The following is an 11,334-nucleotide window of genomic DNA, read 5'->3' on the forward strand; positions in this document are numbered from 1 at the left end:
GTTATGGTTACTTACCTTTGATAATAATGGAAGTATGTCTCGGATGGAGAAAGGCTTTAAAACCAATGCTGAAATCGGTGTAAAACCAGATTATTGCACGTTTAAAAGCGAAATGGGAGCAATTAAAAAAAGTAAAAATCAAACAAACGAGGCACGGTTGCCAAATCTGCTGTATGGAGAGTTCACTTTTTACTTGAAACAATTCATTACAAAAGCAATGAGTGTTTTACAATAATTAATAGTAAAATGTAATACAAACAATTCGTTTCAAACGTAGATTACATATATTTTAAAATTGTTAGGTCGATTTTTTACATATTCATAAAAGCATTCCTTGTCCTTATGTACTTATCACTTTTATGAGCTAGAGAGAAATATCTTTAGAATTTCCTGAGATTTCCAAGTTTTACGATAGCCTAGCAACATTGCAGAAGCTTTTTTTTTTTTTCATATGGACTGATCTTGGTTTCTCTGCTGGGCTTGCTGATGACGTGTCATACTGATCAGGTTCCTTAACACTTTACTTCATTGCAATAGGTTAGAATGAGATACGAAATTTCGTAGTTTAACCATTTGTTGAATCAGTTAAACTATGTTGTTTTCTTACTCTAATTGTACGCATTAAAAGCAGATAAGAAATCATTTTGTCTAATCTCCAATGTCATATCTTTTAATCAGCTGGTCATTTACATGAAGCTATTTTCCGACTACTTACAAAAATTTCGCGGTGGTTTCGAACGTTTTTCTAAAAATTTTTTCTGTGTGCGACTACTTTTTTATGCCTTTTCTGCTCCATTTTGAATCTCGAAACCACGATGTCCATGAACAGACACATGCATCCTCGAAACATCTATAAATCACCCCCGAACTTCAAGGAACTGGCCCTGGAGTTTCCGGAATTCAAGCCCTATGTAAAGTTGGACTTTTCCGGTAAAGTAAATTTCAACTTTAAAGATGCCGACGCCCTCCGAGTTCTGTGCTGCACGCTTCTGAAAAAAAACTTTGGTTTGACTGTTAACCTTCCCAAAAACAAACTTGTTCCCACCATCCCTTTACGCCTCAACTACATCTTGTGGATTGAAGATTTATTGGATTTCTTGCAGAAGTCTGATAAAGTTAAGGGCATCGATATTGGAACTGGAGCTTCATGTGTATATCCATTGTTGGCAGCCAAGAAGAATGGGTGGTCAATGGTTGCCACTGAGACAGACCCAACAAGCTTTGAATATGCCCAAAATAATGTTAACAATAACAATCTGCAAAATCTTGTAACTGTTGTAAAAGTGCCTGGTGACAGCCTTTTAAATGATGCTATTAATGGACAGGATTTCGATTTTTGTATGTGTAATCCTCCTTTCTTTGCTAGCACACAAGAGCTACACCCCTTCTTCAAGGCTCGCTCGGCAAGTCGCCCCCATCCGAAAAATGCTTTTGTAGCCACTACAACTGAGGTAGTGGTCAAAGGAGGTGAAGTGGAATTCATCCAAAAAATGATCAATGAAAGCAAATCATTGAAAACCAAAGTAAAGCTTTATACAAGTATGGTGGGCCAAAAGAGTCATTTGCCAGCCTTAAAAAAGAGTTTAAGACAGGCAGGAGTTGGCAGCTTTAAGGAGACTGAGTTCTGTCAAGGTAATACCACAAGATGGGGGCTGGCCTGGACTTTTTTGGAGTGTAATCTGCAGAAAGCTCCAGATATGGTGAAGCTGGCAACAAAACCTTTAAAATCACATGTCCCACTCTTTTTTGAGGTGCCTGATTTGGAAAATCAACCTGAACATGTGGCAAAAGTCACCGATGCCTTCCTGTTAATGTTCAAAAATCTAGAAATGACTTTTGAAGCTGTCGGCAGGAATAAATTGCATCCAAGATACTTTGTGAGTGCTTATTCAAACACTTGGTCAAACCAGAGAAAGAAACGCAGGGAGAATATGAGGAAGACCCCAGAGGTAGGCATGGAAAACAATAATGTTGTTGAAGAGGAGAAAACGTCTCCCAGAAAAAGGAATTTAGAAGAGTTGCTGTGCGAATCTACTGCAAAAAAATTAAGGCTCAGCACTGAGTCGGAGACCAGTGAAAGCTCAGTTTTTTACAAGTTTATGGTTGCAGTTAATTGTTCAAGTAATAACATTGTGGTGGAACTGAACACAGTGGATGAAATGGGGAATCGGGAGTATTTGCATCAAATAATGCAGTATGTTAAGAACAATTTTGCTAAAGCAATAAATGAGGTTCACTGTTTATTAGTGCTTTATTGTAGAATGGGAAAAAGGGGAGATATTAAGAAACATTTTCATAAAAAATCTTTATAGTTATAACAGAAATATTCTAATAAACTAAAATTACACAAGTTTTTCCTGTAGGTTTGGAACTTTTAAAGTTTAGGAGAAGTAAATACCATGAATTTGAAGTAATAAAATTATAAAATGGAAATTAGCAAGCAGATCTATTTTCAGCCATTCCACTTGTTGCAATTCATTTTTATAAATAGATAGAAAATGAAATTGAGCATAAATAGCTACAAAATAAAGCAGATTATTGAAGAAATTATGATTATGAAAAAATTAGATTTGGTTTGGAACATGAACCAGTGCCATCATGTGGAGATTAACTCCCATTTTGTCTTGCAAAAAATATATCATCTATTCAATTAAGTTTTCCTTCATGAGAGGGCTGTGAAATTGAATTAAAAACCAGGCTTTAACAAAGAGAAAATATTTTACATTTGTCTTAACCATAGTGATAAAGTTTTACATTTTTCAGGTGTTTACTTATTGCCATCAGCGCTAGTTCCTGCTGCTGACTCATCCTCCAGTAGCTTCTGCAGACTGACCCCCTCAAACTTTGATGGATCAATGTTATTGGAAGCATGCGCCAAGAACAACTCCTTCAGGAAACTCAATTCTTTGGTAAGAGTCTTCACTTTTTCCTCCAATATGGAGTTTTCATTGCGAAGCTTGCTCACCCGGCTCACAGTCTCCTGCGTCTTTTGCTTTGACTTCACCCTACTTCTTTTAACGGCCTAAATAGGATTCATTGCTAACAGTTTCCTGTTCAGGGTCACAGCTATTACCAAATTGTTTCGATCCCTCCTCTTACGGTACTCATCGGAGTCCTCTCCGGATTCAGGGCCCTCTTTTTTGACTCGACCTCTCCTGGGCATCCCTCGAGCCTGTAAGCGACCAGTTTGTATCTGGAGAGTGGTAATATCACGGAATTTGCAGGACTTTCTTCAGAGAAGACTGCAAAAATTGGAATTTGTTGCAAAAACTTTTTTGGTCAAAATATCAACAATATGTTTGTCAATGTCAAGTGCCGACCTTGACGAAATGTCAAGATTATTTTAAATGGAAATTTCGTTTTCTAATTGAGAGTATTTGGAGTAACAGACCATGAGTTATCTTCTTTTGTTTTGTACGGTTAGACTAGGATGAGGCTTAATATTGGAATCTTTTTGCACTGAATGATTTGTGGCATCTTTGTCTTTCTTATTGGGTTTATGTATCCGAGGAAGAGTCTATTTTAATTTAAATACGTTGTTTTTCTTTAAAAATTTGCATAATTGCGCTGTTGTCAGTGTTGCTGTTAATGTTTTTCTTTTCAAGCAACAATCATGTACATCTTACACACGTATACAGTTTTATGATTGAAATGTTTAATTAATTTGGTTATTTTTCTATTTTTGTGTTACTATAAATGATAACCATGTTATCGTTATTGTATAAATCCACGTACGTGTTCGTAGTGTTCTATTATGCCATAGTTCCATTAGGATTCATAACCAAGTAAGTGTTGGTAAGTCATGTTTTCCTTTAAATTACAATGTTTGTTTTACTTTTTTAACTGTAAATCTGTGTGTTAAACACTATGAACAATATCAAAAAAGTTCACCTAACTTCGTGTTTTTCTAAAGTAAATAATTTTTCGGGAATTCTGTAAGTTTAAGGCTTGTTCATTGAGGTATTGTCTTGTTAACATAGGCCTCAAATAAGCAAAGCAGTGTACATAGGAGTATATGTATGTTTAAAAGTAATATAAGTTTAGTATTAGGAGCACATTAAAAAAATATTAAAAAGCCTTAAAAAAACAAACATTTTAAAAATGGACAATACAACTGACATAAGGAATAAATATAAGTTAACAGAATAAATTATATTTCTTAAGCTGCTTGAGGATGTATAAATTAACATTTTTGAGTATTATGAAATCTCTGAAATTAAGTACTAGACTTGTGTAAATTTCAAGGTAAATGATGGAATTAGTTTGTTTATTTTTCAAGCTAAATTAGTGAATAAAGAAACTCATTATTACTAAATATTTACATTACATGAATTTCAATTAAATAATCAAAAATCCCATGATTTTTCACTTGAAACAATAAAATTAAGGAAAATAAATAGAGAACTAACATACACCCATAACATTGTTAACAATTGCTGTTACATGCACTGAAATTATCATCCCTGTTAAAGTAAACTTTAATATCACTCTCCAATAGTCTCACTGTACTAATAACACACATATCACAATAAATGAGGGGAAGCTACTTTTCTCCACAAAGCGAGCACTGAACTAAATATAGGTATAAACTGATAAGCTTATCAACCCAATTGATTTAATAAGCCCTTGTCACCAAGTGCTTAGATTGAGAAATGTGTGGCTAAATTTGAATACAGGGTTGGAATACCTTTAATTCATTATTATTTGAAATGTTTTATGCAACATTGCATCCTAGAAGAATTCAAGAATCTTTCTGGAAAACTTACATTAAAGATTTGTACATGAAGTGAGCATTGGGCTTACCTAGAAAGCTTCTTGAAGCGTTTGACAAACCTGTAATCAAAGATATTTTCAGTTTGTAGTTGTAGTGTTTAGGTAAGTCATAGCCCGGTCCTTAAGCAAAGAACATTTGACTCACTGGAATTAATCCTTATATAACCCTATAATAATAGTAATAGTAATAATCTGGAGTGTTAAATTTGTTTTTAATGCTCCATTATTAGCTTTATGAATAATCGCTATAGGCCGCGAAAGGTATTTGTTTAATAGCTGTGATAAGAGTAAAATATGCAAAAATAATCTCTAAACACTTAGTTGTTCATAAAGTAGCTGCTTCTGTGCCTTTGTGTATAGCCACGTAAACGCATTGGGTAAGCTACAAACTATCATTGCTGCTGCTTTAAATTACAAAAAATATGTCTTAAAATACATAGAGGTGATCCCTTAGGTGGTGGGTGTCAGAGTCTGATGAAAAAATGAAGGGAAATAGCACTATTTTGGTGACTGGAGGTGCCGGATACGTGGGGTCGCATACTGTAGTAGAACTGCTTAAGAATAACTACACGGTCATTGCTATAGGTCAGTATGAAATATTCGGATTATCGATTTTGAATTGTGTATTTAAAAAAAATTCTAGACAATTTGGTGAATTGCTTTGCCCACGAGAACGAAAAGCCCGAAGCTTTGAAACGAGTAGAAGCAATCACCGGAGAAAAACTTACTTTTTACAACGTGGATATACGCAACAGAGAAGCTTTAGATAAAATATTTAAATCTGTAAGTCTGAAGTTTTAATTATTGGCATGTCTTATACTCTTTTGCAGCATAAAATCGATTCGGTGATCCACTTTGCCGCCCTTAAAGCCGTGGGGGAGTCCGTTAAAATCCCTTTAACATACTACCAAAATAACGTTGGAGGTTCTGCCGCTTTATTTGAGGTAATGACTAACAACGGAGTCAAAAAGTTGGTGTTCTCTTCTTCCGCCACTGTATATGGCAACCCGCAATTTCTACCCATTACCGAAGACCACCCCACTGGGCAGAGTTGTACCAATCCTTATGGAAAAACCAAGTACTTTGTCGAGGAAATGTTGAAGGATTTGTGTACCAGCGATCCAGTAAGTTTAGGTACTTATTTTGCAGCGAAAGAAATAATTTTAAAATGTATCTCAAGTGGTTTCTATTACTTAGAACTGCTAGAAATAATTTCAATTATTGTAGGAATGGAAAGTGATCCTTCTGAGGTATTTTAACCCAGTAGGCGCCCATGAATCGGGGCAAATTGGCGAGGACCCCTCAGGAATACCCAATAATTTGATGCCGTACATTTCACAGGTAAGATTCAAAGATCTTAGGACTACATGCTTCAATTTGTAAAGTGATGTTGCACTTGAACTGATAAAAAGTAATCATGACATATTAAATAACCTAAATTATACTTAATTGTTTACGTGTTTAATGGCTTGAATAGAAGTTTCATAACTTGATTTTTTATCCGGATAAATAAATCAAAATGTGAACAAATTGCAGGTAGCAGTAGGACGAAGGGATAAGATGCAGGTATTCGGTAGCGATTACCCTACCCATGATGGCACAGGAGTCAGGGATTATATTCATATCACCGATTTGGCTATCGGTCATTTGAAAGCTTTAGAGAAGATGCTGGAGGCTTCTTTCAATTCCTGGAAGGCCTACAATCTTGGAACAGGTGATTTGCGATCCAAATTTGACTAGGGAAATGTAGTTTGCGAGCGTTTAGAAATCACAGATTGCGTCGCATGTAAAATAAGGCTGACTCAAAAAATCATCGCTAGTAGTCATTAACTTTATCTAACTAATTAACAACAAACTTTTTTCCTCGGTTCAGAGTTGGCATTTTAACCTTTGGATGTTTTCAGGCCGAGGTTACTCTGTATTAGACGTTATTAAAGCTTTTGAGAAAGCATCGGGGAAACAGGTAAAATATGACGTAGTTGGGCGTAGAGGAGGAGACATTGCTGAGTGCTACGCGGACGCTTCTTTAGCTAAAAGAGAGCTAAATTGGACCGCTTCCAGGGACATCTATGTCATGTGCAAGGACACTTGGAATTGGCAGCAAAAGAACCCCAAAGGTTTTCAAAGCCCTTAGAAAATTGCTTTCGATTATTGCTCAAAGATCAGGGAATTACATGTACCTATACACTATAAATAGGTAATAATGTCTGGAATAGTTTTTCTAACTTGTTTTTCCTTACTCGTACTTTCTTTGCGATGACTTTACCTTGTCGCGAAGATGGTAAAAGTAATACATAAATACTTAGTAGGTAAGAAGCAACGTGCGCTAGGCAAGAAAAGCTTTCAATATTATAACTTAAAGTCTAATGAGAAAGAATAGGAAATAAACTTGCCGTTGCACTTAGTGCGGTATTATTTAAGATAATCAACGTGGGTACTTAATAGTATTTTATTGTGATCGTATTTATTGCATTTATTTTCTGAAGGTGCTATTTACTATTTTATTTGTATGTTATACTACTTATTGCATTGTAGTCATCGAGATTGTGTTATAATTTATAAAATGGCGAAGGCACGGATTTAGTGCCTCAAAATGGCTGCCAAAAGCTAGTCGCGTCTGTCTAACATATTAGAAAACGTTATAAGAAAACAAAGAAAGTCAAAGAAAACGGCCGTTTTGTGTAGCATTTTATATGGTGAATTCGCCAATAATTTTAGCTATTTATTCTATTTTGATCTTAAGATAATTCTTTTCTTTGTTGAGAAATATACAGTGGAACGCGTTTGAAATTAGTAAAAATTGCGTTTTAGTAACTGTTTATAAAAATTATTAAATTATTTGAAAATCCCAATTTTCAGCGCAGAAATGTACTAAATGTAGTAATAACAGGAATAAAATGGCGTTTCGAACGCCTCGACATTGCTACAGCTTGTCTGGCACGGAACAAAAATGAATTTGTATTGCTTTGTACAGGTTGTGTCGTTTGAGAATTGGTAATGGTGCTGATGGGGCGATTAGTAGTAGGATTCAGTTTAGGGCAAGTGCTGAGCAAATTATGTAAAATTCTTCAAAAAACATTAGCATTTTCTTCAGTTTATCTTTTTTTCAGATTCACTTTCTTTTTTGACAAGGAATTTTCATGTGGAAATTTGATTTTCGTAAAATCAGAGACGTGCATAACAATTTTTACTAAAAAAAGTCAAAATTAAATACTTTTGATTTCACAGATATTTGACTATGCAGTACATCTCACGAGACTAGTGATATGAAGAAGTGCATGTTTCCACGCTATAGCCAAACCGAGTGCAATGATGCCGACTTGTTTTTAAATTTTCATTTTACTATATTTTTATTCGCTATTCTAACAATACGCAGGAGAGAAAATTACAATCGGGTCCGCTTATAACGAGCACGCTGGTACCAAAAAAATATGTCCTCTATATGCAATTTTTACCAGGGTCGGTTACAACGAGTGTGTTCGTTGTAAACTGTAAGGTTGAATACAATATATAGCATTATACCGAGTGTAACATTTAACTTGAGACATAGTAATATCTCGAATAATAAGTGCTCTACCAAAAAAATGTCTATTATGAAAGTTTAATTATTCCGTGGGAGGAATATATTGATGCTAAAATTAGTGCCCCTCTTTTATTAACGGTTTAAGGGCGCTGGTGCTCAATTTGTCAAAACCAATGGGAATTTTCAACACTAATGCATGTTCTACCTATTAACTCTCTATAATTTGTAAACGATGACTCGTCAGAGAATAATACACAATGAAAAAAATGGAATTTCATTCTATCTGTGTCTGCTCACTCTCAAAAGTATAAACGATTTTGTAATTCTTTCCCATGGAGCTCTTGATGTAAAATGATACGATAAGGATGAAACTTTTGCATCCTCAGTATTTTCCACATATCATATGAGAAATTCCTGATATTTCTCTTGTACTCACTTGGGGATTAAATGCCACAGTACCTAAAGCTGCAATTTGATTGTTTTTCCACACACAGTAGCTGGGCGACTTTTTTTTTGATTTACAGTCCCTTCATTAATAAGTTTTTTAATCACACAATAGAAAGGAGACCGGGATCGTGACCTTTTAGGAAACCGCTAAGCGTAGAAACTGACAGCATTATCTAGATGCCAACCTCCCTCTCCATACATTCAAACCATTTCAATTATCTCTTGTATGGTCAAATATTCCATCGTGAGGCAGTATTCACAACAGAATGTTTAAAAAAAAATGTTTTATTTGTTTACATTATTGTTTATTTGCCCCATTTTATTACTATAGAATTTTTTTTTAATGAAAGTTGCCATTTAAAATATGAATTGAATTTCGTTAATTACAGTGTTCTCTAGCATGAATTAAAAAAATATTTGAAACAAATGTTTCTTATTTTCAGTCATATTATCCGAAACTGTAAAAAAACAGGGATGGCCATTTGAAATTAAAAAGTTAACCCCCACCACACCTACACGGGGTGTGGAGGGGAATGAACTTTAACACCAATACGTTTCCCCCTTAGAGTGATTAAAATTTGATACTAAACATTTCTTTATAGAATGCCTAGTATTCGAGATATTTAAATATTCCACACTGTATATAATATTCCTTTTGCCAAAAAAATCTACAAAACTACAAAATTAAAATTGGAAACGATACATTTTTGTTTCGCGCTCCCTTTGCCCTAAGTCGATTTTCGTAAATAATTTTTATTAACTTTCAATTGAACCCACAAAAACAACTTATTTACATTTTATTCAAATCATAGTTCTACATTCAAACGTCCTCTTCAGGTTCTTTTCGTTTAACGTATTTCGGCGGCCTACACTCTGGGTATTTTTGGGTCAAAAAGCTGCGAATTTCCCCGTATTCTGCGATTAAATTCTTCTTAACTTCAGGTAAATTCCGCATTTTTTCCTGGTTCCAGACGTACTTGTAGTGATCCCTCAGCTTTGTATAGAATGGGGGATATTTCCGCTTTTTTAGCACAACTTTTCCTTTTTTTTTTTAAATTAATCATTATTACTCTTGAGCAAAATCATAGAAAAAACTTACCTCCAAAGCAGTACTGATTGAATTCAAGAATTTCATCTTTGGGAATTTCCTCACGTTTGCGGCACTGGGTAGGAGAAGCAATAACTTTTGGAAAATAATTGTTTTCCTTGCAAATCTGTACCAAATGTAAACCCTTTTCTTCTGCAATCTCCGCAGGAGATTTCTATTAGAACAGCCAAACCTCATTTTCCAATATTACTTTGTCCCAAACATATTTACCTGCTTAATGAGTCCCAAAAAGAAGGCCTTCATTACATGGTTCAAATTTCTGGCACCCTCAACTTTGGCATGTAGATCCTTTATCCCAATAACCTCACAGATGGTTTTTATAGCTCTATGACATCTTAATCCATATCCTTCAGGTTTTTGCCATACATAGATTTTTGTGGCACCAAACTGTGTGAAAAAATTGTGGCACACTAAAATAATCGTTTTGACTAATAATGACCTATAGAATTTTGATTATTAAATACCTACCTGTATGATTGTTAAATAATTTAATATGCATTAGCTTTTGAACTGATCTGTTCTTTGCTTTACGCAAAGCAGTTTTACCTTCTAGAGCTTTGCCCATGGCAAATCCTGCTAAACCCTGTTTATTGCCTGTGACAACCAAAGCAGACAACCTCCTTTTTCTACCAAAATTACCTTTCATAATAACTATGTTTTTAAACTCCAATACCCGACAGTCAAAGCCTTTAAAATCCTCTAAAAATATTGCATAAAAGTAAATCTTTTCAGAATATAAACTTGCATAGACTACCTTCCCCTACAGGATCAGGAGGCCCCAGGCTTCTGCCTGGCATCTTTGTACCTGACCACCCTCTTTCTAAAGAGCTTAATTTGAAGCCCTTTTGGGCACCCATGGTGTTTCGTAATTGGGCTAATTTTTGCTCACGCTCTGGATCTTCTGGCAATTGAACTCGAGTAACCAGTTCTTTACCTCGGATTATGGGTGCTGACAATCCTGGCCATACTATATTGGCCTTTCCTGTAATATTAATTGAATAAACAAGAGAAATTGATTTCTGTAGCCCTGGCTGGCTAAAACTATCAACTATTACTTACCAACCCCTATAATTTGCCCCTTGTTCAAGTCCTTAATGTTTTTCTTTGAGACCCTTTTTCCCCTTCCTCTTTTCTTTCCTGCATTACTTACCGATGTTATACTATTCCATAAGTGATTGGCAGGATCTGAAACATTGAAATTCCATATGTAATCATTTAAAAGTAACACCTAAGGAGGCGAATCAAAAGTTTTTTGAGGGTGATTATTGGGACTTCCCTTACATCTATTGAAAAAGTTGGTGTTGAGAGCGGATGAGGTTGTTAGAAGCCGAGCATATGAAACATTGTTTTGTATGTAATTTAAAAGGGGCGAAGACGCATGTCTTCCTATTGTTAATTTATTAAATATTCTCGTTAGATCTAAGACTTGTTTAGCCATTTTTGTATTGAAAACTATTAAGGTTAAGTTTAAAACAATTTTAAT

At 34.9% G+C, this 11,334-nt stretch overlaps 4 protein-coding genes across 8 annotated transcripts; 2 read left to right on the forward strand and 2 right to left on the reverse strand.

Moving 5' to 3' along the window:
• The first annotated feature begins 680 nt into the window (after positions 1 to 680).
• On the forward strand, positions 681 to 2,327 carry LOC136408054 (U6 small nuclear RNA (adenine-(43)-N(6))-methyltransferase). The gene has a single exon (XM_066388813.1). The coding sequence runs from the start codon at positions 816 to 818 to the stop codon at positions 2,310 to 2,312; it is 1,497 nt and encodes a 498-aa protein (XP_066244910.1). The 5' UTR covers positions 681 to 815; the 3' UTR covers positions 2,313 to 2,327.
• Positions 2,328 to 2,412: 85 nt separating this feature from the next.
• On the reverse strand, positions 2,413 to 4,527 carry LOC136408075 (CCAAT/enhancer-binding protein gamma-like). Of its 2 annotated transcripts, XM_066388852.1 has the most exons (3): positions 4,414 to 4,527; positions 3,074 to 3,242; positions 2,413 to 3,022 (listed from the first exon to the last, which is right to left on the reverse strand). In XM_066388852.1, the coding sequence occupies exons 2-3, from the start codon at positions 3,161 to 3,163 to the stop codon at positions 2,768 to 2,770; spliced, it is 345 nt and encodes a 114-aa protein (XP_066244949.1). In that variant the 5' UTR covers positions 3,164 to 3,242; positions 4,414 to 4,527; the 3' UTR covers positions 2,413 to 2,767. The 2 variants fall into 2 exon arrangements, with proteins under 2 accessions (XP_066244949.1, XP_066244948.1); XM_066388851.1 differs by lacking the exon at positions 4,414 to 4,527 and having other exon boundaries at positions 2,417 to 3,022; positions 3,074 to 3,307.
• Gale (UDP-galactose 4'-epimerase) lies at positions 3,544 to 7,573 on the forward strand. 4 transcript variants are annotated; one of them, XM_066388822.1, is made up of 7 exons: positions 3,544 to 3,785; positions 5,228 to 5,358; positions 5,417 to 5,556; positions 5,604 to 5,897; positions 6,001 to 6,114; positions 6,310 to 6,487; positions 6,678 to 7,573. In XM_066388822.1, exons 1-7 carry the CDS (start codon positions 3,697 to 3,699, stop codon positions 6,905 to 6,907), a joined length of 1,176 nt encoding a protein of 391 aa, XP_066244919.1. In that variant the 5' UTR covers positions 3,544 to 3,696; the 3' UTR covers positions 6,908 to 7,573. The 4 variants fall into 4 exon arrangements, with proteins under 4 accessions (XP_066244919.1, XP_066244920.1, XP_066244921.1 ...); XM_066388823.1 differs by having other exon boundaries at positions 3,546 to 3,795; XM_066388824.1 differs by lacking the exon at positions 3,544 to 3,785 and adding an exon at positions 4,863 to 5,150 and having other exon boundaries at positions 5,214 to 5,358.
• A 1,925-nt stretch (positions 7,574 to 9,498) lies between these two features.
• On the reverse strand, positions 9,499 to 11,290 carry LOC136408059 (small ribosomal subunit protein uS5m). The gene is made up of 7 exons (XM_066388820.1): positions 11,133 to 11,290; positions 10,911 to 11,036; positions 10,606 to 10,833; positions 10,320 to 10,550; positions 10,062 to 10,261; positions 9,843 to 10,005; positions 9,499 to 9,784 (listed from the first exon to the last, which is right to left on the reverse strand). The coding sequence occupies exons 1-7, from the start codon at positions 11,287 to 11,289 to the stop codon at positions 9,564 to 9,566; spliced, it is 1,326 nt and encodes a 441-aa protein (XP_066244917.1). The 5' UTR covers position 11,290; the 3' UTR covers positions 9,499 to 9,563.
• Positions 11,291 to 11,334: the final 44 nt, after the last annotated feature.

This window comes from Euwallacea similis, chromosome 4, assembly GCF_039881205.1.
Source record: "Euwallacea similis isolate ESF13 chromosome 4, ESF131.1, whole genome shotgun sequence".
Classification (NCBI taxonomy): Eukaryota; Metazoa; Arthropoda; class Insecta; order Coleoptera; family Curculionidae; genus Euwallacea; species Euwallacea similis.

Excerpts from the sequence above, each read along its gene's own strand:
- LOC136408075 (XM_066388852.1), bottom strand. The coding sequence starts at position 3,163 with ATGCCCAGGAGAGGTCGAGTCAAAAAAGAGGGCCCTGAATCCGGAGAG. Across the intron at positions 3,023-3,073 it reads GGAGGGATCGAAACAATTTG|GCCGTTAAAAGAAGTAGGGT; the intron begins GTAATAGCTGTG and ends AATCCTATTTAG.
- Gale (XM_066388822.1), top strand. The coding sequence starts at position 3,697 with ATGATAACCATGTTATCGTTATTGTATAAATCCACGTACGTGTTCGTA. Across the intron at positions 5,359-5,416 it reads CTACACGGTCATTGCTATAG|ACAATTTGGTGAATTGCTTT; the intron begins GTCAGTATGAAA and ends AAAAAATTCTAG. Across the intron at positions 5,557-5,603 it reads TAGATAAAATATTTAAATCT|CATAAAATCGATTCGGTGAT; the intron begins GTAAGTCTGAAG and ends ACTCTTTTGCAG.
- LOC136408059 (XM_066388820.1), bottom strand. The coding sequence starts at position 11,289 with ATGGCTAAACAAGTCTTAGATCTAACGAGAATATTTAATAAATTAACA. Across the intron at positions 10,834-10,910 it reads GGGGCAAATTATAGGGGTTG|GAAAGGCCAATATAGTATGG; the intron begins GTAAGTAATAGT and ends TTAATATTACAG. Across the intron at positions 10,006-10,061 it reads TTTTGGGACTCATTAAGCAG|AAATCTCCTGCGGAGATTGC; the intron begins GTAAATATGTTT and ends CTGTTCTAATAG.
- LOC136408054 (XM_066388813.1), top strand. The coding sequence starts at position 816 with ATGTCCATGAACAGACACATGCATCCTCGAAACATCTATAAATCACCC.